Raw genomic sequence first — 25,770 nt, forward strand, 5'->3', positions numbered from 1 at the left:
CCTCTTCCACTTCCTACCCCATCCCCTCTTTCTTCATAAAGTGTTTTTTTCTTTTTTTTTTTCTTTTTTTTCTATTTTCTGTTTTGTCTTAGGCAATCGGGGTTAAGTGACTTGCCGAGTGTCACACAGCTAGTAAGTGTCAAGTGTTTGGTCTGAGGCTGGATTTGAACTCAGGTCATCCTGACTTCAGGACCAGTGCTCTATCCACTGTGCCACCTAGCTGCCCCAAGTGTTTTTTTCTGCTTAAGAACTTTCAGGGTAAGTCACATAGATGTGTCCATGCCTTATCTCACATTTAGTGATTCTGGCTTGGACAAATCTAATTGTCCCCAGGACTTCCCACAAACTCTTATTTGATCTTATTGAAAAAACAATTACCTTATTGATCTTATTTAAAAATTTTTTATCTTATTGAAAAAAACAATGACTTCCTATGAAGGAGCCTTCCCAAGGCCTCCTTCATGTCCCTGTTCCTCAGACTATAAATAAAAGGGTTCAGCATAGGGGTCACCACAGCATACATCACAGCTGCCAACCTATCTTTTCCAGCTGAGTCAGCCTCAAAGGGAATGAAATACACACCAATGGCAGCCACATAGAACAGGCAAACAGCAGTAAGATGTGAGCCACAGGTGGAGAAGGCTTTGCATTTTCCCTTCACTGATGGGACACGGAGTATGGTGGTCACGATTTGGACATAGGAAATAAGAATCATCAGGGGGATCAGGATAGTTAAGGCCCCACCCCAGTACATCAGCACATACTGGTTGGCATAAGGTTGGGAGCAGGAGAGCTTCATCAAAGGGAGGAGCTCACAGAAGAAGTGGGAGATAGTATTAGAATCACAGAAAGGTAATTGAACCAGAAGAATGGTATGAGTCAAGGAATATAAATGAGCCAGGACCAATGACCCAGCCACCAGCAGGAAACAGCATTGGGGGCTCATGCAAATAGTATAGTGGAGAGGGTAGCAGATGGCCACAAGTCGGTCATATGCCATAACCCCTAGGAGGAAGACATCCAACCCAATGAACCACAGGAAGAAGAAGATCTGGGCAAGACATCCACCATAGCGGATAGTTTGGCTCTGAGTTTGAATGTTGAACAACATCTTAGGCACTGTGGTGGAAGACAAACACACATCAGTGAAAGAGAAGTTGGCCAGAAAGAAATACATAGGTGTGTGGAGGTGAGAGTTGGAGCAGATAGCCAATATGATGAGAAGGTTCCCCACTACTGTAACAAGGTATATGGCCAGGAATAGGCCAAAGAGAATCAGTTGTTGCTCCAGATGCTGAGACAGCCCGAGGAGGAGAAATTCAGAGAGTCTTGTCTGGTTTCCTCTGTCCATTTTTCTGGTATAACTGAGGAAGGGAGAGGTAGACATCATGATAACAGTTCATATTTATCAAGCATCAAAAGGAACCTTAAAATACAAAATGCTAGAATGCAGAATGTTTCTAGGGGAAGAACCTTTTAACATGGAATGTTAGAATATATGACAAAATATTAGAGCTGGAGAGAACTTTAGAGAGTAGAACATAGAATGTTAGAGCTCTAAATGATTAAAATAGAATATTGTATCTAGGACAAAAGCTCTAGAACATAGAATATCTGAGCCAGAAAGAAGAACCTTAGAGAATATCTACTACAACTCCTAGATTTCACCCTTCCACCATTTCTTTCCAAAGTAAGAAGTTTGCATTTTTTTTCTATTGAGAATGAAATAAAAATTTCATGAGCACTTAATATTAGTAATAGTTGGTATTGGCAGAGTATTTAAAGTTACAAAATACTTTACATCCATTTTTGCATTAGTATCTCACAACCACTTCTTGAGGAATGAAGGTAGAATCCATATGATCGGATCCATTTTGCATATAAGGAAACTGAGGTACATAGAGGTAAAGTGATCTTCACAAAGTCACACAGCTCACAAGAAGTAAAGCTGGTATGAGAATCTGTGTCTTTGTAGGACACATGGATAATCTAGTGCAGGCCTGTAAAACCTGTAGTCCACCAAAGGATTTCGGGTGGCCCACAAAAATGTAAGGAAAATATCTTCTACATTTTTCGTGGGCCACCCAAAATCCTTTGGCAGGTAGCAGGTTGTGCAGGCTTGATCTAGTGCTTTCCACAAAACCTTATTTGCCTCCATTCAATCAATTAATTAGCCAGTCAGTCAGTCAATCAGCAAGCATTTATTAAGGCTCTATTGTGTACCAGGCACTGTACTAGGCATGAAGGATACAAAGACCTTAGAGAAATAGTCCTTGACCATAGGATGCTCACATTCTGTCAATGGAGACAATATGCAGATATCTAAGTATATAGGTATATACACATATGTGTCTACAAAATAAATCCAAAGTAATTGAGGAGGAGGTAGCAGCTAAGGGAGGGGGAATCTGGAAGTAGTACTTAATCTGAGCTTTGAAGAAAACTCAGAAGTTCTAGGAGGTGGACATGAGGAAGGAATGCATTCCAAATGTAGACTGTGGACAGCCTATTCAAGGGTTCAATTCAATCTGTGTCTCTCTTGGCCCACATAGGACAATACTCTACACACACTACACATTTAATAATTGTTGAATTAGTAACCTTAGTTTTTAAAGAAGTAAAGATGGTAAATGAACATGGGATCACAGAATCATGCCTGCCCTGAGACATGTCCATTGGATGTAGAGAATTCTGGCATTTATTTCATTAGAATCAGAATACTTGTGGTTGCATTTTATCTCCACCATTTACCAGCTTCATGACCTTGGTTAAGGAATTTCCTCTTTGGGGGAGCTCATTTTCCTATCCATAATATAGGGATATAAGCATTTTCTCTAATATCTAACAGGAGGATTAAATGAGATAATGGGAAGTGCTTTGAAACCTAGGTGCTAGACAAATTTAAATTACTGCTATTATGATTTCCAGCTGCTCAAAACATGTTATTTTCTTTACACTATCCCTGCTAGGTGGTCATCTAGAGGGTTCTAGACTCCACTAAAAGACTTCCAAAAGCAGACCATTTCACTTTTAGACAACTCTGCTTGTTAGAAATGAAATTTCAGAATTATATTCTTTAAGTTTTAATTACCCTGAACAAAAATATTCTTCCCTAAAACATTGTTCTCATGTCTTCTCTCTGAGTACAAGAAGTATAAATTGAATCCTTCCCCATAATAAAACTATTCATACTTAAAGACAGTTATTTCCCCATTCCCAATTTTTCTTCCTCACTTTCTTCAACCATTCAACCATATGTTATGGTCTCCAGTTCTCACATAATCTTGATCACCCTCCTCTAGACAGCACACTCCTGGTTGTTTATGTCCTGCCTAAAATGTGGCACCCAGAAATGAATGTAGGATTTCAGATGTGGTCTGACTATGACAGAGGACAGCAGGATTATTTCCTTATCTTTGTGGACACGTGAATTTCTCTTCATGCTTTAGATTTCATGAGATTAAAATGAGATAAGCATTATCCAGAACTTACCCAGCCAGTCTGAGTCAATATCTGACACTGTTGCTTAGGGAATGTCTCTCTTCTGGAGTAGAGGAGCTCCCAGAGAGGAGTTATCTGAAGACTACTATGGTGCAGGCACCTCCTGATTCTACACAAGGAATATTTACTGGCTTTAGAGGCCCTGAGCTCCTCATTAAAGGCAAAAAATGGAGTAATTGCCTCTGAGTCCCTGGGGCAGGACATTGTTTCTTTCAGATGAGATTCTTTTTCTGCATGAAGATTTAGGAATATGTCCCATTACCCAGAGGCATGGAGTGAGCTTTTCCAGAACCTCCTATTGGTGCTTCACCATCTACTCTTCAAGCACAACTTAAATGTGAGTATCAGAGATGAGGATCCCACTATTCACACAATCATAGAATTAGAGAGTTGAGTGTGGACTTAGCAACCATCTCGTTCAACCCATATATTCAAGGCATACCCACTATAATATAACTGCCACCAAGATATACAGCCTTTGCATGATAATCTTCAAGGAGACAACACATTCCACTTTTAGATAGATGTGTGTTAGAAAAAAAATTTTTTCCTGACATCAATTCTATATATACTTCTTTGTAACTTCCACTCCTTGTCTCTGGTTTGGCCCTTTGAGACCCAATAAAGCTAATCTGTCCACTCTTCCACAAGACAGTCCTTTGAATGCTTGTACATGACTGCCATGTCCTCCTCAAGCCCAAGTTCAATGCATCATACAGAACAATAAAATCCCAGCACTGGCGGGAAACTTAGGATTCATCAACTTTAGTCTGTCCCTTAAAAAGAATACCTTCTTACAACATATGGGATAAGTAGTACCTCATTGAAGACCTCCAGAGGTTGGGAAGCTATTTCTCAAAAGACACCCATTCCACTTGAGGAAAGATCCAATTGATAGAAAGTTTTCCCTGATTTTAAGCTGAAATCTCAATAACATTGAGCTTCATGACAACTTCAGAATGTAATAATAGCTGAAATTGAGGCAGTGTTTTAAGGTGAGCAAAGACTTTTATAGATATGAATCTTTTGAATCCTCATAGCAACTTTAGGAATTAGGTACAACAGGTATTTTTCTTTCCATTTTACACATGAGGAAAACAGATTAAAAGAGGCTAAGGCCACACAGCTAGGTCAGTGGCACTATTTGAATCAAGGTTTTCCTGACTCCAGGTCTAGAACTTTTCACTATGATACATCATCTCTTTCATTAAAGACCATTAAATTTTTTTTAGAGATAAATGTTTTATTTTCTTGTCATCTGTTTCAAATTACTTAAATATCTTAGTTTCAAATGCTTTAAATATATCCACATGTGTTATAGGAATAAAAATATTAAACTTGTTCTGGAGGAGGGCTATAATTTATGTACATTGGAATAAATGTACAGACTTTTAAATAAATCATGAATGTTCAGTTCAATTAGTGTGTTTAGCTTAACCCAAGAGGACTTGTGATTAAGCTTTAAATACAAATTTGGACATGATTAAAATGATTGAACAATAACAACAACATAGATTGATTTGATTTCTTCTGCAAGCTGCCTGTTCATTTTGACCGTTTATCAATTGGGGAATGGCTCTTATTTTTAATAAATTTGACTCAGTTACCTATATATTTGAGAAATGAGATCTTTATCAGAGAAGTTTGCCCTTAATTTGTTTTGATATTATTTCATTGTCCTTGGTACATTTTAACAAAATGTAGTTTCCCTGCTTATCTCTTTGAATTAGGTCTATCTTTGCTTTTGCTTTGTCTGAGGTCATGATTGCTATCCCTGCCTTTTATACTTCAGCTGAAGGATAATAGTTTCTTTTTGGCTGCTTTGAGCATTTTCTCCTTGACCTGGGAGTTCTAAAATTTGGCTCTAATATTCCTGGGAATTTTCATTGTGGGATCTCTTTCAAGATGTGATTGGCAGATTCTTTCATTTTACCCTCTGAATCTAAGATATCAAGGCAGTTTTCCTTGATAATTTCTTGAAATATGATACCTAAGGCATTTTTTTGATCATGGCTTTCATATAGTCCAATAATTCTTAATTATTTCTCCTGGATCTGGTTTAGTTTTTTTTTTCTGATGAGATATTTCACATTTTCTTCTATTTTTTTTCATTTTTTTTTACTTTGATTGTTTCTTGATGTCTCATGGAGTTATAAGCTTCCTCTTGCCAAATTCTAATTTTTAAGGAATTATTTTCTTCAGTGAGCTTTTAGGACCTCTTTTTCCATTTGGCCAATTCTGATTTTAAGGAGTTCTTCAGTTCATTTTTGTGCTTCTTTTACCATTAGGCCAATTTTTTTGAGGTGTTATTTTCTTCAGTATTTTTGAGCCTCTTTTATCTAGTTATTAATTCTCTTTTCATAATTTTCTTGCATCACTCTCATTTCTTATCTCAAATTTTTCTCGCATTCTTAACTCTTTTGGGAATTTTTTCATTTATTTATTTTTAGTTTTCAACATTCACTTCCATAAGATTTTGAGTTCCAAATTTTCTCCCCATTTCTTCCCTCTCCCCAACCCAAGATGGCATGCAATTTGGTATAGGCTTTACATATACATTCATATTGAACCTATTTTAACATTAGTCATGTTGTAAAGAAGAACTAGAACCAACGGGAGAAACCATGAGAAAGAAAGAAAAAACAAAGATACATATATGTGTATATATATATATGTATATATATATATATATATATATATATATATGGAGAGAGAGAGAGAGAGAGAGAGAGAGAGAGAGAGGGAGGGAGAGAGTGCACATAATATGCTTCAATCTGCATTCAGACTCCATGGTTCTTTTTCTGGATGTGGACAGCATTTTCCATCATGAGTCCTTTAGAGTTGTCTTGGACCCTTGCATTGCTAAGAAGAGATAAGTCTATCAAAGTTTGTCATCACACTTTTTGGCTGTTACTGTGTACAATGTTCTCCTGGTTCTGTTCACTTCACTCAGAATCAGTTCATTCGAGTCTTTCCAGGTTTTTCTGAAGTCTACCTGCTCACCATTTCTTATAGCATGGTAATATTCCATTACATTCATATACCACAATTTGTTCAGCAGTTCCCCAGCTGATGGGCATCCCCTCAATTTCCAATTCGTGGCCACTACAAAAAAGAGCTGCTATAAATATTTTTGTCCATGTGAAGGCTTTTCTGTCAAGAATTCTTATTAGACTTGAGTCCAATTAGCATTTTTCTTTGAGGCTTTGTAGCTTTTTTTTAAAAAAAAAAATTGTTGCCTTCTTTTGATTTTATGTCAGGGTCTTCTCTGCCATAACAGATTTTTATGGTCAAGTTCTTTTTGATGTTGTTGTTTGCTCATTTTTCCTGCTTTTTTCTTGACTTTGAACTTGGGTTTGGTTGAACTTGGTTGAACTTGGGTTAAATTTGGGCTCTGTTTATCTGGGGGTGGGGAGGCACTTTGCCAAGCTTCAGGCTTTTTTGTGCTGCTCTTTTCAGAGCTAGTTTTGGGCATATTTAAGTTTTTGGTACTACCAAGGTGGTATGATCTGGGGAGAGATGTGGTCACTGCTCTTCTGCTCTGTGCTTTACCCTGCTCCCTGAAGCCACAAGTGTTAGTACTTCTCTTAACCCTGGAACTATGACCAGGTACCCTACTCTCCTTCGGTCACAAGTACTAGTGCTCCTCTCTATATTAGAACTGGCACCAGGGCTCCTGCTGCCTTTTAACTGACCACCAGTATTTCTCTCTGCCTTGGAACTGCAACCCAGAATTGTGTATAGGCAATAGAGTTGCCAATTAGCACCAATGCCAGCAAAGGGTCCCCCGTAATCTGTTTCTGATCAGTTGTCTGACCACCCTTACTGTCTTTGGGTTGAGAAATCCTAAAGTTGCTGCTGTTACCATGGCTGTTACAGCTACCTCCATGGTCTGGTGCTGCTGCCAGGCTCTGGGCCAACTCCCATCTTAATATTATAGACCACTCCTGCCAACTTCCTAAGGTTGTTTTAGGTGGGAAAATGCCTCCCTCTGACCTTTTGTTGGCTCTGCCACTCTAAAATTTGACTTGAGAAGTTATTTTAAAGTTGTTTATGAGGAGAATATTGAAAGAGTTCAACTGGGTGTTTGCCTCTAATCTTCCATCTGGCTCTTTCCACAACCATTAATTTTATTTATATCCTTCCTCAGATTTTGTCTCCTGTGAATCTGTGAGCAGATCTGCCATGATGGCCAAATCAGAGGGAGCAATACAGGCTAGCCTTTCCTTACAGTTACTCCACCAAAGATCTAAGAAAGTCTTTTTAAGTTATTTTAAGGAGTCAGTAAACAGCTGCATCTCTTTGACCCCAGAGCCCCTGAGTTGTGGATCTAGCATGAACTTAGAAGATAGTTTGGGTTTGGATCAAGGCTGACCTGCAGCTGGGTCAAAGAACAAGAAACAGTAGAGAAGGGAGCAGGAACAAATCTAGTCTATGGTTGTATAACTCTGACCCCAGGATTGTGTTATAGAACCAATCTAGACTTAGAAAATTACCTAAGGCTGACCTATCTCTGTGCTCCAGAGCAAGGAGTAGTCTGATTGTCCATCCAGTAGTCCCAGATGAGACCTGACCTGAGGCCATCAGGAGCAGAGGCAATCAGCAGCTGTGTGATGCTGGTCCTATAGTGAGGTCATGGATTCTACCTCCATCTGGTCTGAGGTCTGAAGTTGAGTGATCATGTCAGGGAGCTCAGACTAAGAGGGAGTTTATAGCCCCACCTCACCTCTCTCTCAATATCCAGAGTTCTTCAGCTATCTAACAGGGTCTGGACCCAGAAGCAATCTCACAGAACTCCACCAAGGGTGATGTCTACAGTTGTGTCATCTAGACCCAAACTAAGGCCAAGAGCTTGCAAATCTCAGTCCAGGAAGACGTTGATCTAGTTATAGATCCATCACAACTTCACCCTAAATCAGAACACTGAAAGTTATCAGGCCTCTACTGTGATCTAACTCTGAGATCCTCAAAGAACCCAGTCCTCAATACTTGTAGAACACAGCAGAGAATGCAAAATAGGACCAAGAAAGACCTTGACATTCTCTCCAGTAATGTACAGAGCTTAATCCTAATGCAAAATCCCAATTCAAGAAGAAATGCTTAATAATGAGGAGTAAAAGGTCCCAAAATAAAGAGCTACTATTGTACCAGGTACACTTAAGCCATAAATACTAAAGAAGAAAATAATTCCTAAACACCCACAAGCAAGGCTTGCAGAAAAAAACAGTTTGACCATGTGGTCAATTAGAATTCTTGGAAGAAATGAAGCAAATGTTTTATAAAAGAGTTTTGAAATGATCTTATAAATTAAATAATAATACTAAAAGAATTAGAAAAGAAATGAGAGCTTTACTTCTAAATAAAATTAATACATTAGCACAAGAGTTGAAAAAATAACTTTACGCAAGTACTAAATTCCTTGCAAATTAGAATCAATCAAGAAGTAGTTAATGAATCTATGATACAACAAGAAATATTAAAATCAAAATATTGGAAAAGACAAGAAACTATAAGAAATTTTCTATTTAAAAAACTAATGTGGGAAAACAGATAAAGGAGAGATAGTTTAAGAATCAATGAACTAGAGGATTCTGGGAAGATGGTGGAGTAGGTCAGAAAATTCCAAGCTCTCAATATTTTCCTCTACAAAAGAGATGAAATAGCACCTCAGGGAGAACACAGAGTGGTAAAAATAAATAAGAGTAGGGGCAGAACAGGGGTCCTTCTGGGATAATAGGAGAAGATCTGAAGAAAAATCCCAGGATGAGGTTTGGTCCCTGTGAAGAGTAAACAACTCAAGGCTAGTTCCTAGGTACACTTAAAAAACAAGCAACAAGCCTTAGGATTAGCTAGGTTGGGAAGCTGCCTCAGCCCCAGCTGCAGGAACTTTTACCCCCAGGACAGTGAGAGGTATTGAGCTCCAGAACCCAGGAAGATTGAGGGAGCCTCTGCTGACAAGGAATGCCAGAGCCGGCTGTGCTGCAGACACAGCAAGATCAAGAAGGAACCAGTATGTGCCCAGTGAGTGCAGAAGCAGTAGGGTAGGGACATCTTTGACTATGTGCACTTATGGGAAACTGGTGGTCTTGGTTCCAGTTCCAGGCCAGAGGGGAGAACTGAAGGAGGATATGAAGACAGAGGTACCATTCCCCATGCCCCAGGACTAGAGATGATTATAAAAACTAAGTTATTACAAATTTTAAAAAAATTCACAGGCAAAGGACAAAGAATCCAATCATAGAGAGTTGATATGGGAATCGAGAAGACTGGGGTTCATCTTCAGAGGATACTGAAACAGAAAAACCCTCTTCTAACCCAAAGAGTAACATCAAATGGTCACCAGCTCAAAAAGAATTCATAGAAGAACTTTTTAAAAAAGACTTTAAAAATCAAGCGACAGAGATTGAGGAAAAACTAAAAAAAAAAAAAGAAGAACAACCCAAGAAGATTATGAAAAGAAAGTCAACCAATTAGAAAAGGAGATCCAGAATCTTAAGGAGGAAAACATCTACTTGAAAATCAGAATTGGGCAAGGGGAAGCCAGTGAAGTTATAAAGAGACCAAGAAATAATGAAACAAAATAGAAAGAATGAAAAAATAGAAGAGAATGTGAAACATCTCATAAGAAAAACAACTGATCTGGAGAACAGACCAAGAAGAGAAAACATTAGAATAATCAGACTACCTGAAAGCTATGATTAAAAAAAAGAATCATCATACAATAATACAAGAAATAATTAAAGAAAATTGTCCTGAAGCATTAGAACAAGAGGAGAAAGTAGGAATAGAAAAAATCCACTGATCACCACCTGAAAGAGAACCTATAAGGAAAACCCGTAGGAATACTATAGTCAAATTCTGAACAAGGATAAAATATTACAAGCAACAAGAAAAAAATTTAAATATGGCAGTGCCACAATTAGAATCACACAAAACCTAGCAGTGACCACACTAAAAGACCACAGGACTTGGAGCACTATATATTGAAGAGCAAAAGAACTGGGGTTGTGGCCAAAAATATCATACCCAGAAAAGTTAAGCATAATCTTGAATGAAAAAGCAATGGACATTTAATGAACTGTCAGACTTCCATGACTTTGTTTAAAAAAAACTGAACTTAATAGAAGATTTGACATACAAGATCCAAGAGAAATGTAAGGTACATACCAAAGACTAATTACAAGGGACTCAATAAGGACAGACTATTTACTTTTTATGTATGTAAAATGTAAAACATATGTCTAAGATTGTTATTAGTAATTAAGTAGTTTGTAAAAAAGATTGCAGTAGACTTGCATATGATATTACTTTAAAAAGCAAAACCATTTAGGAACAGCTAAAAAGAGTAATTATTTTATACAAATAAGGTTCAAGAGGGATACTGACACAGAGGAATTAGATAGGGGAGGAAGACTGTTGGTTCTGAAAACCAACTTTCATCAGGAATGGGTTCAAGAAGGAACAATACATACATACATACATACATACATACATATATATACATATGAGTATAAAAGGTTTTTTAGAAGGAAAGCAGAAAACTGGGGAAACATTTTTACAGCAAGCATCTCTGATAAAGGCCTTATTTCTCAAATATATAGAAAACTGAATCAAATTTATAAGAATACAAGTAATTCCTCAATCAATAAATGGTCAAAGGATATGAATAGCCAGTTTTCAGATGAAGAAATCAAAGTTATCTATAGTCATCTGAAAAAAAATGTCCTAAATCACTATTGATAAGAGAAATGCAAATTAAAATAACTCTGAAGTGCTATCTCACACCTATCAGATTGGCTAATATGACAGAAAAGGAAAATGATAAATGTTGGAGGGGATGTGGGAAAATTGGGACCCTAATGCGTTATTGTGAATTGATCCAACCATTCTGGAGAGCAATTTGGAACTATGCCCAAAAGCTATAAAACTGTGCATGCAACTTTGATCTAGCAATATCACTACTAGATCCTAAATACTAGGTATCCCAAAAAGATTTTTTAAAAAGGGAAAAACTTACGTGTACAAAATATTTTTAACAGCTTTTTTTGTGGTGGCTAAGAATTGGACATTGAGAAGATGCCCATCAATTGGGGAATGGCTGAACAAGTTGTGATATATGGTTATAATGGAATATTATTTTGCTATAAGAAATGACAAGCAGAATTATTTCAGAAAAGCCTAAAAGATTTACATGAACTGATGCAGAGTGAAGTGAGCAGAACTGGGAGAACACTGTACACAGTAACAGGAACATAGTATGATGAATAATGGTGAATGACTTAGCTATTCTCAATAATACAATAATCCAAGACAATCCCAAGCAACTCATGATGAAAAATATTATTCTCCTCCAGAAAGGTCTGAATATAGACTAAACCATTCTATTTTTCTCTTTCTTTCTTTCTTTCTTTCTTTCTTTCTTTCTTTCTTTCTTTCTCTTTCTTCTCTCTCTCTCTCTCTCTCTCTCTCTCTCTCTCTCTCTCTGTCTCTCTCTCTCTCTGTCTCTCTCTTCTTTCTTCCTGTTCAAGTTTTCTTCCACAAAATGACTAATAAGGAAATATGTTTCACATGATTGTACATGTATAACCTATATTAGATATCAGATTGCTTACTGTCTCAGGAAGGTGGGAGGAGAGAGAGGGAGAGATACAATTTGGAACTCAAGGCTCAAAAAAATGTTAAAATTGTTTTTACATTTGATTGGGGGGGAATAAAATATTATTTAAAAAACAGTGAAAGCAGACAAAAAAGTTTATCACTGGTGTCATTACTCAGTCAGTATATCAGGTGTTCATACTTCACATACAGTAAGTGCATGAAGTATACTGAGAAATTAATGCCCATTAGTTCATTCACTTTTAGTCTTTTTATTATAAGGTGCAGAACTTTATGTATGCCTAGTGTCAAAATAGTTTGGAGACAGCCTGTTTCCCAGAGCTAAGGCCCAGCAAACAAGCTGTGCCCTGAGCTTGGCATAACAATAATCCTTTGTGCTCTGGATAATTTCACCCTCTGGTATAGTGTATTGTTTTGACTAGCACCACGTGTTCACTGAGGGATTTCTCTTCCTATTTCCCAGGAGCCTGATAGCCAATATCCATCATATCTCTGTCATACTCACAATCCCTGTTTTTTGTACTCCTGTTCCCATCACAGAACTCTGGTTCTATACCCTGGAGAGTAATCATGACCCCCAAGACCTGAGACAATCAACTTAAGAACTGTTCCCACAGGACCCAGGCCATGCATGAGCATGACATGGAAACAGCTAAGAATGATTGCGTCATAGTCTAGCCCACTTGTGTGTATAAAGTACTGCCTTGTCCCAGCATATTAAGCCCTCCTTCTCAGGAGGTGGGGCTTCTATTTGTAAACATCATTTTTCTCACTCTGAAATTAATTAAACTTCTGTTTGTGTCCTGACTCTCCTGTCTCTGGCCTGCTTTGTGTGGCTTTAGCTACCCAACAGTTAGAGGCCAGTTCCAGTCTGGTTAACACCAGATAAGTGTATTATCTAGATTTTTTGTCTAGTTTTAATTAAATTAATCATCACAAAATAGACAAGTGGTTTGAAAATATCTCTGTAGGGGGCACCTAGGTGGCACAGTGAATAGAGCTCAGCCCTTGGAATCAGGAGGACCTGAGTTCAAATCTGGTCTCAGACACACAACACATGACACTTACTAGTTGTGTGACCCTGGGCAAGTCACTTAACCTTGATTGCCCAGCAAAAAGATAAAAAGAAAAAAGAAAATGTCTCTGTAAAAATTCCAATGTTGAAGTTAATGCTAATAATATAAGCACAAGCTAATGACAAGATTATGACAGATCTGATGCTTCTCCTATCTCAAGGATGAGTTCTTCATCAGCCATACTGAAAGGTAAAAACTCAGTTACAATCTAATCAGATCTGACCAGAAGTTAGCCAAAAATCATTTGAAATTTTTGAGATTATTTAAAATACAAATTCATATTCATTGTTGTTAATGATAAACCTTACCCTCAGTGTATACTGTGCCTTAATATATCAGCTAATAATAGATTGAAACCTTCAGTATAAGTAAAACATGTAAAAACTGAGCTTTTGATATTTAAGATGATCTGTGTCAGCTATAAAACACTTTCATCAACACACTTAGAGTATGGAAACATAATTTTCTAACCTTTTAAAAAAATCTGAAAAAAGAAGTATTTCAGTGGATTTTGAACCCATTTGTTAAAAAAAAAGAAAAACCTAAATGTTTTATTAGTTTATAAGGACAATTGATGACATCAAAGAAGATATAAATCCACTAGCTGAATTGTAACAGAACCCTTTGAATAATGGATGAGACTGGAAAAAATCAGGCTCGTGATTTAGTAAGCACATCTAAACATGCACTTCTTTCATTTGGACCTATGTATTTTTATGAAGCATCTTCTTTTATGTGAGACAGCTTTTAAAACTAAGTATTGAAATAAAGTGAACTTAGAACCAGACCTTTGGATTACTGTTTTTAGAAGGTGTTAAGCAAGATTTTCAAAAACAATGAAGCTTCCTAGTTTCAGCTAAACCCCAACTCATATCAGAGTTGAGACCTGAATTCAAATCCCACCACTGACATTTACTAATAGAGTGACCACAGGCAAATTGCTTAACCTCTACAATCGTAAGTTTCCTGTTCTCTTGACATAATGATACCACCTCAGTCACAGATAATTATAGTTTTCATGCTGGCATCACCCATAGCTATTCCACATCTACAGTCAATATTTTCCAAATTCTATATCTGACCATAACTTCCTATCCTTTTAGATGTCCTTATTCCTTACCTCTCCTAAACCTATTTTCTGTCTTTACCACACCACCCTTTCTTTCTGAGGCCATTGTACTTGCTCTGGTCATTTTTAATCCCTTAAAATTTTGAATTCTGTAGCTAATCATTTCAACTTTACACTGTCTTTGACCCATGAGTCCCTTGCCCTGTTGTCTTATTCTGGACCATCCCTTTATGGACCCTGGTCATGGATTGTTCAAACAAGAAGTCATACAATCATACTTGCTGAGTCAATCAATCAATCAATCAAGAAGTATTTATTAAGCACCTGGAACTGTGCAAGGGGCTAGTCATACAAATGCATAAAAGAAAATCTCTTCCTTAAACGAACTTACATTCTACTAAGGGAAAATAATGTGTTCACAAGTAAGTAAATGCAGGATATAAAAATAAACACATGCTGATTTGGGTAGAGTGAAGCACAATAGACTTGGAGAATGAGGAAAGGTTCCTTGACGGAAGTAGAAATTGAAATGAGGCTGAAAAGAACTATGAGTTCTCAGAGACATATATAAGGAGAGAGAGAGAGCATTCGAGGTATGGGGGATGCCTTGTGTACGGATATAGAAGAGATGGAATGTCATTCATAGAGAACTGGGAGAAGTGTAGCCTTGTCAAAACACAGAATGCGTGAGAACAATGGTTAGTCATCCTAGAAAGATAAGCTGCACCTCACTTGTGGGATTAAATGCCAAAGAGAGGGATCTGTATTTTATCCTAAGGGAACTGGGGAGTCACTGATGCTATTTAAGCAGGGAAAGTTACATGATCAGACTTGCGTTCAGGAATATTAATTTGACCACTATAAATTTATGTTATCCAGGCTCATCTGGACACTCACTGCTGTATGCCAAATCTTTTTACTTTTCCTCTATAATTTCTATATCATACTCTCCACATTGTTTATTTCAAATAATTTTTTTTCGTACCACCACCATTTTGCCCTTCACCTCAGTAAAGGGTCTCACTTCATAACTCACTGGAAAAAAAGAAGCCATCTGTGATGAGCTCCCTCTTCTCCCCACTTCTACTCTTCAAATAACTACAAAATCAACCTCCATCCTCTCCTACTTTGTCTCAGAGGAAGAGCTAGTCCTTCTTGCCAACACCAACCCTTCTATTCATGCCCTTAGTTCATATCTTCTTCTTTTCCAAAAGCTTGACCCTTCAAGCATCCTTTCTTTTTCCCAATTTCCAAGCACTTCTCACATTGGTCCTTTCCCAGATGCCTACAAGTATGCTCAGACCTGTCTTATGCTTAAAAAGTTTTCATTTGACCCTACTAAACCCTCAAGTTGCATTTTTAATCTCTCTTCTCTTTCTTTTGGCTTGTAATTTGTATTTCTAGAATTTAGCACAGTGCTTGACACACAGTAAGTGCCTAATAAATTCTTTCACTTCTTTATATCTAATTCATCTGTTTATCTACATGTATGTATGTCCATCCATTCATCTCTCTGTCCCTCCACATTTCTATCTATCTGCCTGCATTTATCTATTCATCTGTCATGTTTCTATCTCCTCCCTTTCATGGTTAAACTCTGGGAAAAAAAAAGAGCTGTCTACACTCATTGCCTCCATTTTCTCACCTTTCTCCTAATTATCAATCCCTTGGAATCTATCTTCCATCATTATAAATATATTGCTCTTTTCGAGATCACTAATGATCTCTTTTTATTATTAAAAATAAATATGAACATTTCAATATATAAAGAAGGCTGTATATGAAACTCTGGTAAGGTAGATTTTGTTTTTTAAGGTATATTAAATTTAACATTATAGTAGCAAAATTTTCAGTGTCCCCTTATAAACTTTCTTCTGCTTCAGAATATTTTTAGAATGTTTCATTGATGATATTTTCTTTCTTTTTTGCATCAGCATTCTACCCACCAACTCTATCCCCTCCCCAAATAGAAGCCCTCCCTTGTAACCCACTAATGTCAGGTAAAACAAAAAACACATTGACTCTATCTCACATTGCATCTCTGTTCTTCTACCTTTCTGCCAAGAGGTGGGAAGCATGTTTCATTATTAGTCTTCTGAAGTTATGACTAGTCACATCACTGTATTGATTAAAGCTCTGAAATCTATCAGAGCTGTTCTCCTTTATATTACCATGATCATCATATAAACTATTCTCTTGTTTCTTCTCAATTCATTCTTTATCTGTTCATAAAGTCCTCTCAGGATTCTCTGAATCTGTTTCATCATTTCTTATGCCATCATCATATTTTAATCCATTCATATACTATAGTTTGTTCAAAAATTCCCTAATTGATGGGTACTCATTTTGTTTCTAGTTCTTTGTTACAACAAAAATACTTCTATAACTATATATACATATGAGTTCTTTTGCTCTATCTTTGGGGATATGTGCCTAGCAATAGAATCATTGGGTCCAAGATTATGAACAGTTTAGTGAATTTGGGGGCATATACAAGTTAATTCCCTGATCTGATGTACCAATTCATACCTCTTCCAAAATAAATTAGTGTGCCTATCCTCCAAAAATCCTTCCAATAACTGCCATTTCCTCTTTTGTACTTTTGCTAGTCTTTGTGATAGGAGATGGAACCTTAGAGTTGTTTAGTTGCCATGTCTCTTATTTTCAGTGATTTGAAGCATTTTTTCCATAATGGCTGTTGATAACTTGCATTTATTTTTTGTGGGGGAAAACTGCTTGTTCATATCCTTTGACCATTTACCTATTGGAATATGGCTGTCATTCTTACATATTTGTAGAAATTCCCTATATATCTTGAACATTAACTTACCCAAAAAAATTGCTGCAAACATTTTCCCCAGTTAACTATTTACTTTGTAAATAGAATTACCTTGATTTTCCTTGTGTAAACACTTTTTAATTGTATGCAGTTGAAGTTTCCAATGTATTTTTGTGATCATCTCTACCCTTTATTTAGTTAGGAATTCTCCCTTTATCCATAGTTGTGAAAGATTTCACTTTCCCTTGTCCTCTAATGTGTCCATATTTATGTTATATACTCATTTGGAGTCTGTTGGTACACAGTATGAAATTTTGTTCTAAACCCAATTTTTTCCTGCTTTCCAGTTTTACTGGAACTTTCATCAAAGAGAAAGTTCTTATCTCCATTGTTCTCTTTGTTGCCACATTTATTGGCCTTTTCTCAGGCCTCATCCTGTATTGACTTCTCTGCAGTATTTGATTTAGGGGATCACCCTCTCCTCCTTTTGGAGTTTTGTAGGACTTCGTTGTTATTTCTCTTTCTATCTATTGGGTCTGATCTCAGACGTCTTTGCAGCTGAATCATCCACGCATATGGAAGGCTCTGGCCAGAGACCTCTCCTCTTCCTTATCTACACACTCTCTCAATGATCTCATCAGCTCTCAATTTATTCAGTTCAGTCTCTAAGAAGGTAACTTCTAAGTAAACATATACAAATCTTACTTCTCCCCTGAACTTCAGTTCTATATCTCTTTCTCTCTCCTTGCTATCTCCATCTAGATGTCCCATAATTATTTCAAACTCATTATATTCAAAATAAAACAAATTATTTTTCCTCTTAAACTTACCCAGCCTTCTAACTTCCCTATTACTATAGAAGGCAATACCTTTCTTCTAATCACTCAATTTCAGAGCCTAGGAGTCATCTCTAACTCTTTGCTCTCCCTCATCCCCATACCCAATAAATTTCCAAGTCTTCTCAATTGTACTTCCTCAAAATATCTCATATCTGTTCATTTTTCTCTAATAATACAGTCACCACCCCCAGACTAATTACACATTACTGTCCCTTTACACTGTATACTCTAGCCAGTCTGGTCTATTTGCCATTCTCCAATACAAGACATTTCATCTCATTTATCAAACCTTGGAAGCTGGAGAATCCATCTTTAGCCTCCATGCCTGTGCATAGACTTTCCCCAATGCCTGGAATGCTCACCCTCCTCAAACATACCTCTTAAGCCCCCTCTTTCCTTTTGAGACTTGGCTCATGCCATCTTCTTTTTTAATAGTATCTTATTTTTTTTCTAACTACATGTAAAGACAATTTTCAACATTCATTTTTGACAGATTTTGAGTTTCAGATTTTTTCTCCCTCCCTCTCCTCTCCCCTCTCCCCAAGATGATAAGCAGTCTGATATAGTTTATACATGTGCAATAATGTAAAACAGGACTGCACTGAAGCACATGGAGGTCTGGCTGCTAAAGGTTGCTTGTTTGCCCAGGCTTGTGGCAGTTCTCAGAGCTGGAGTCAGCAATTCCTCTGGACATTTGCCTGTTCTACGGCACTGGGGCTCAGGATTTCCCACTGGTTTGCTGAGGTGGGGCTTGCTGCTGGTTTTCTGGGGTGTTTCTTGTCCTAGAATATTCTCCCCTTTTACCTGACTGAGAGAGACTTATCCTGCTGATCTTCCAAGTTTCTTGGGTTCAAAGATTGCTTCACCCTGTCTTTTTGCTGGTTCTGCTGTTTCAGGATTTGTTTTGGAGTGCTATTTTATGGTTGTTGGGAGGTGAATATGGGAGAGTTATGGCAATTTACTGCTTTCTCCACCATCTTGGTTCCCAGAAAATTAACTTTCAGGGGCTTGTCTCGGAAGAGAGTTGGAACTCTATCCTCTCTTGAAGCTAAAAGCCAGAAGAATCATCTTTTCCCAATCTCTTTTCAACTCTACCTTCTTCCAGGCATGAATCATCTTCTCTCCACCAATAAAAAGAATCTTAGGCAAATGTTTAGTTTTGAACCTCAGGTTATATACAAAATATATGATTTGAGATAAGGAACTAATAACCGAGGGAATCAGGAAAGTATTCTGAAAGAAGGTTGCATGAAAGTGTCTCTGATAAAGGCCTTATTTCTCAAATATATGGAAAACTGAGTCAAATTTGTAAGACACTAGCACTAGGATCCTGGCTCAGCACCAGGTAAGCTGCCAAACTCTTATGACATCCAGCAGCACCAGTCATCCCCCACCCCACCCCCTTAGTACAAAACCAGACATGAGGGTCCCCTGTGAGCCTCAGGGCAACATTAGTATAGCACCAGGTAAACAGCCAGGGCCCGCAGCCCCTGGCACAAAAAGCCTAAAAGAGTGCCCCTTTCACCCCCGGACCAGAGCTCAACTTTAGAAGAAAGGGAAGGGCCAAAAAAAGATGAGCTAAAAGCAACAACAAAAAAAAGAATGTGATCATAGAAAGTTATTATGGTGACAGGGAAAATCAAGACACAAACTCAGAAGAGGACAATACTGTCAAAACACCTAAGGGCAAAACCCCAAGGAAAAGTAAAATGGGAAGTGGTCTCAAGAAAGAACTCATGGAAGAGCTCAAAAGGGAGCTTTAAAATCATGTAAGAGGGATGGAAGAAAAATTGGGAAAAGAAATAAGAGTGATGCAAGAGAATTATGAAGAGAGTCAACAGCTTGTAAAAAGAAAATGACTGTTTAAAAAGTAGAATTGGCCAAATGGAAAAGGAAATACAAAAATCCACTGAAGAAAACAACACTTTAAAAAGTACAATTGGCCAAAAAGCAAGGAAGTACAAAAGCTAACTGAGGAAAACAACTCCTTAAAAGTTAGAATTGGCCAAGTGGAAGCTAATGACTCCATGAGACATCAAGAATCAAACGAATTCAAAAGAATGAAAAAAATAGAAGAAAATGTAAAATACCTTAAGAGAAAAACAACTGACCTGGAAAATAGATCCAGGAGAGACAATGTCAGAATCATTGGCCTACCTGAAAGCCATAATCAAAAGGAGGACCTGGACAGCATCTTTCAAGAAATTATCAGAAACAAGCCCCTGAAGGGAGAGAAATACTTCAAGAATCAAATGACAAGTAAATGAATGAGTACCTTTCCATATCCTTGATCTCTGGCTTGCTGCTTTAGAAACATGGAGAAACTTTCCTTTAAATCAAATCTTTGATTGAGACTGAGGACTCACTCTCTTAGTTGAACTGAGAAAACTCCTAGTGGGAAAGCTAATTCATACTATATAGCATCTAATGTATTCTAATGTGTATGATTTCTCTGATTTTTATTTGCTACTTGCTTGGATAAATTATTTTTTCACTTTTTTTAAATTTATGATGCTCTTCATATAGCTAGCACTTGATGAGAAAGGAGTCAAATGTTGGAATACAACTTGGGGTAGTCCTTCCCTATTAAGTAATAGACTACTAGGTGATGCAGTGGATGGAACATTGGATCTGGAGTCAATAAGACAAGTTCAAACCTCTCTTAAACTCAAATCTCATTTATCTTCTGCCCCAATTCCCCCATCTATAAAATGGGGATAACACCTACCTCCTAGGGTTGTTCTGAGGATAAAATTAAATGGTATTAGTAAAGCATTTGACAAAACTAAAGGCACTTTATAAAGGGTAGTTATTTTTATTGTTATTAACCAGGAAAACAGCTTAAACATAAAAAAAAGTCATTTCTCCTGGATTAGTACTATTTAGGGGGAGTAGGTGGATATAATCCTAGTCTCAAATATCCTTTCTGAAGAGAGCAGAGCATGCTAGCTTCCTATACCCAAATGTCAGCTCTCCTTTAATCAGGAATCAAAGTCTCCATTGGAACAAGTCTGATAAGATTTCAAAAATATTTAAAATGCCTCCCTATGAGCCACAGTTAGACAAACCCATGTGGTTTGTGTGGCACATAACCTACATGGGAAACATAGCCTGTATGTAAAAGTTTCTATGTTCTAATATCCTGTATTTACTTACCTATGAACATGCTATATTCCCCTAGTAGGATGTAAACTTCTCAAGGGCCAGGACTGCTTTGCGTTTATGTTTGTGTTCCTCAGCCCTAGCAAAGTTCCTGGCACAAAGTAAGCACTTGATAAATGCTTCTTGTTGATTAATAGTACCTAGCTAATAGGCTTGTTATAAAGTTTAAATAAAACCAGGGATGTAAAAGCACTTAGCCAAATTTAGAGAGGTATATAAATGCCAGTTATTATCTTCAGCCTTGCACCTAGTAAGCATTTACCAAATTCTTATTGAATGAATTTCATATGAGGAGAAGCAAGGTGAATATCCCAGTTGAGGCCTGTGAAAAATAAGAGATATTGAGATAATTTAGATAGCCCCTACTACCCATCAGGAAAAAGAACCCTAGCCATACTTGGTTGGCTGACATTTTCAAGGAGGAATGCTTCAAGATGGGACTTTCTTGTCTCCTTGATTCAGGACCTACTATTACTTCTCTCTCAACAGTGGCCTTTGTCTCTACCCATCTTCTGCTGGTCATGCCTGTTGCCTTCTTTTATCCCCTACCTTCATATTCTCCTCTATGATGTTACTTTGGTCAGATTCAGTTGTTGATAGTTTACAGTGGAAAAGAGCCCTGGACCTGCAGTGAGGAAATAGGGGTTTGATTGTCACTCTGCCACTTACCAGCCATGGAACTTTGGGAGGAAACAGAGATTTATTTGGCCTACATTTTCCTAATCTGTAAAGTGAGTGTTGGATTAGATCAGTGATTCCTAACCTGTTAGCTGTGGTCACAGGGATGTACTGGTAAATACTTAACAATAAGCTCTCTGGAAAAAAAATGTATGCATGAAACACTTTTAACTTGAATTGGCATATTAAAAATTTCTCCATCACTTTCTTAAGTCTAGACAATCAATAAAACAATAAATCAAGCCTTGATTTGTAGAATCAGCTGATTTCTGAGATATAAATGCTCACACAGAAAATTTAACAAGGGACTCTTTTTTTGGGGGGGTGAGGCAATTGGGGTTAAGTGATTTGTCCAGGGTCACACAGCTAGTAAGAGTCAAGTGTCTCATCTGAGGCCGGATTTGAACTCAGGTCTTCCTGACTCCAGGCCCAGTGCTCTATCCATTGCTCCCCCTAGCAGCCCCACAAGGGACTCTTGACAGCCAATTTGAGTGGGTTTCAGCACACTCCAGGTTGTGGACCCTGGCTGGACCATGAGGTCTCCTCAAGAAGCCAATTTCACAAAATAACTCTGTATAATAAATATGCAAACTTTTCCTCTGAAAATTGAATGAGTAATATACCTCCCAGATTTCTATAAATGAGTATTTTCAACTGTATGTAAATGCTTTTGTGATTAACAAAATATAAATCAATCTAGTTAAGTTCATGAAGTAATGCATTTTCTTAATAGATACTAAAAGTAAAACTTCCATCATATGGGGAACCATGAAATTATTCTGGTAAAAAAAAGGGGGAGGTCTAGGAACCATTAGACTCCAAAGTCTTTTCCAGACCTAGATTCTATGAGCCTATAGAAATCTACTCACTGCTGAAAACTGATTTAGACTATTCTGCCATGAGGTTACTAAGTGATATACTATCACTGTTACTTAAGTATGATTTGCTTGAGAGAATAGAATGTCAGAGCTTAAAGGGACCTTAGACTACTCAATTGCAAGAAGCATTAGAACATATAATGTTGGAACACAGTGTCATCGCTAGGATGGACCTTGTGGTTATTGGATGGAACCCCTTTATTTTACAGAGAAAATTGAATCTCAGAAGGTAGAATTAAGCATGTAAAAGGACAAAGTAAGTAGGCAAAAATTTTACTCAAATCACTTTTGGTGAGGTTTTATAATGAAGAGAAAGCACAATTACATTTTTTCTTACAAAAATAATACCCTTTATTAAAACAAATTAACTTATGAATGAAGCAGGAAAGTTGATTACATTCAATTAGCATTTATTAAGCACCCACAATGTGCTACACAGTGGGATAAATGCTGAGTCACACAGTCCCTGCTCTCAAGGAGCTCACAAGAAATTTAATGGGAGAGATAACATGCAAACAAGTATGTACAAACAAGATATATGCAGGGTGAATGTGGACAGTACGGTAGTGTCAGAGTGATGGTGCTAAGATTAAGGAGAACTGGAAAAGGCTTCTTACAATATGAGAAAGTGTTAAAAGAAACAGTGCTATACAATTTATTAACTTTTCCTACATAGCCTTAACTGCTAGCAAACTGTCATAATAGCTTTTATTATTCACACACCTAAATTAGAATATTCACCTTGCTTCTCTAGATATTAAATTCAAATTCCTTCTGGAGTGTGAACACATCTTGGACTCTATAATGTCACCATTTTTTTAAAATAAAAAAATAGCTCTTTCTTGATTAAAAACACCAGAAACATGATTGGGAGCAAAAATAAATTGAATTGGCAGGCATAAAACTTCAGAAAAATGGCAAAAAAAGGTATAGGGCAAGTTTTTTGTATGTCTGAAATCCCTTCCTCCTTATTCCACATATCCAACCCCTTCCCTCCCACCTCACTACTTTCTTTCTGCCCTGTATTACTCTAAGTATAATAGCTCATAATATTTCTATTCAAAACACTTTTAAAGTCTGTTCTCCTTGAAAGCTCTGGGTCTTTAGCAAACTAGCAATTTTGGGTCTAGGCTAACAGCGTGTTGGCAGGAAAAAAGCACAAGGTCTTCTCCCTACATGGCTCTGATGCACTGCTGAAGTGGTACTGTTTTGTGGAACAACACTGAGACCATAATGTAAACACCATGAGGACAGGTACCACGATTGATCTAAACTTTATATCATCACCAGTGGACATGGTAGATGCTTAATAAATATAGGTTTGTTGCATAAATAAATGAATAAAGCGGAAATGAAGGAAATCTTCTAATTCCCCATGGAAGGTTTGGCCAGTCTAAGCTTCACCCAGTGAAGACTTCTCAGATAGCTTTCTCATAATAGTCAAATGTGATTGATGCTGGAAGTTTCAGGAAGGAACCTGAGAAGATGGGGTGGAGTGGGATATGCTTGGGTGGACTGGAGTAGGGTGGAGTTGGCATCAGGAGCAGCCATTGTTGTTATGGAGAGGAGAGCATTTTCCCATTCCCTAGAAGCCTCCCCAGTGCCCCTTTCATATCTCTGTTCCTCAGGCTATAGATGAATGGGTTCATCATGGGGGTCACCACCATGTAGAGGACAGCAGCTGCACTTTCCCTTTGAATAGAGTAGCTTGATGAAGGAAATAAATACTCACCCATTAGGGAACCATAGAAGAGTAAGACTACAGTGAGGTGGGACCCACAGGTGGAGAAGGCTTTCCATCTCCCTTCAGGAGAAGAGAAACCAAGGATAGCAGATGTAATGTGGGCATAGGAGAGGACAATGAGGGCAAGGGGACCAGTGAGAAATATTGCTCCCATGATGATTACCATCAATTCATTTAAGTGGGTATCTGAGCATGCCAACTTTAACAGGGGACTAATATCACAGAAGAAGTGGGGGATGGCATGATGGGTACAGAAGTCCAAGTGGGCCAGCAGAATACTGTGTGTCAGGGCAGGAATATTGGTCAGAGCCCAGCACACACTCAGCATCAGCACACAGTGCTGGGGGCTCATGACTGTGGCATAGTGAAGGGGTCGGCAGATAGCCACATAGCGGTCATAGGCCATTGCAGCCAGGAGGAGATTGTCCAAACCCCCAAACGTAAGAAGGAAATATAACTGGGTGATACATCCAATATAGGAGATGGTCTGATGCTGGGTCTCAATGTTCACCAGCATCTTGGGGATAGAAGTTGATGTGAAACAGATGTCTGCAAAGGACAGGTTGGCCAAGAAAAAATACATGGGGCTTTGGACATGTGAGTCAGAGCTAATGGCTAGTATGATGAGAAGGTTCCCCACCACGGTGATCAGGTACATGACCAGGAAAAGCCCAAAAAGCAGTCTCTGCTGATCTGGCCATTCAGATAGTCCCAAGAGGATAAATTCAGAGATGCTTGTTCTATTTTCCTGTTCCATGTGTCTCCCATTGTCTGTGAAAATGAAAATACTCTAAATCAGTTCTTACTGAGTCCCCTCTTTACACCTAGTCTTATGCTAGAGTCTTTGGTTAAGAGAAGGGGGAGGCATGATCTCTGTCCTGGATAAAAGAATGACTAAATAAAGAGAACTTTCAACTTAGGGTCTGAAGAGCTGAGTTTGAACCTTAACCAAGTCAACTCCTAATGGTGTGATCAGGGAAAAACTACTTTTCCTCTCTGTGACTCAGTTTCCTCATCTATGAAATGGGGTTCCATACTTGTACTCTAAACTTCAAAGTTTTTATGAGTAAAGCACTCTAGAAATATGAGTTATTATTAAAATTAGAGGAGCTGAGACTAAAAACATGAGAACTATTTAGAACTATTTTTAAGCAACTGCTAGGTTGCTTGGTACAGTCAAAATGGGGTGGCTCAGAGAAAGAAGAGATCAGTGAGTTCTGGAAGAACTAGGGCAGGCTTTTAAGAGGAGGTAGTACTTGGACTGGGACCTAATTAATGGAAAGTATTTAATTAATTAGCCTCACCAGGTCAGGAATGTAGTATTATCCAATTGGTACAAATATAGGCCATTCTCTGCTACCCTACATCTCCTGTCCCTAGACATGAAGAGTGGTTTGTAGGCAGTATGGTATTCAAGACTCAAGATCC

The 25,770-nt window shown here is 37.8% G+C and overlaps 2 protein-coding genes across 2 annotated transcripts; both read right to left on the reverse strand.

Moving 5' to 3' along the window:
- Positions 1-403: 403 nt before the first annotated feature.
- Positions 404-1,351, reverse strand: LOC114046993 (olfactory receptor 1G1-like). The gene has a single exon (XM_027867636.1). The coding sequence runs from the start codon at positions 1,349-1,351 to the stop codon at positions 404-406; it is 948 nt and encodes a 315-aa protein (XP_027723437.1).
- Positions 1,352-24,154: 22,803 nt separating this feature from the next.
- On the reverse strand, positions 24,155-25,102 carry LOC114046994 (olfactory receptor 1N2-like). Its single transcript, XM_027867638.1, has one exon. It carries the CDS (start codon positions 25,097-25,099, stop codon positions 24,155-24,157), a length of 945 nt encoding a protein of 314 aa, XP_027723439.1. The 5' UTR covers positions 25,100-25,102.
- Positions 25,103-25,770: the final 668 nt, after the last annotated feature.

Source organism: Vombatus ursinus, unplaced genomic scaffold (genome assembly GCF_900497805.2).
Source record: "Vombatus ursinus unplaced genomic scaffold, bare-nosed wombat genome assembly UNPS02014786.1, whole genome shotgun sequence".
Taxonomy (NCBI): Eukaryota; Metazoa; Chordata; class Mammalia; order Diprotodontia; family Vombatidae; genus Vombatus; species Vombatus ursinus.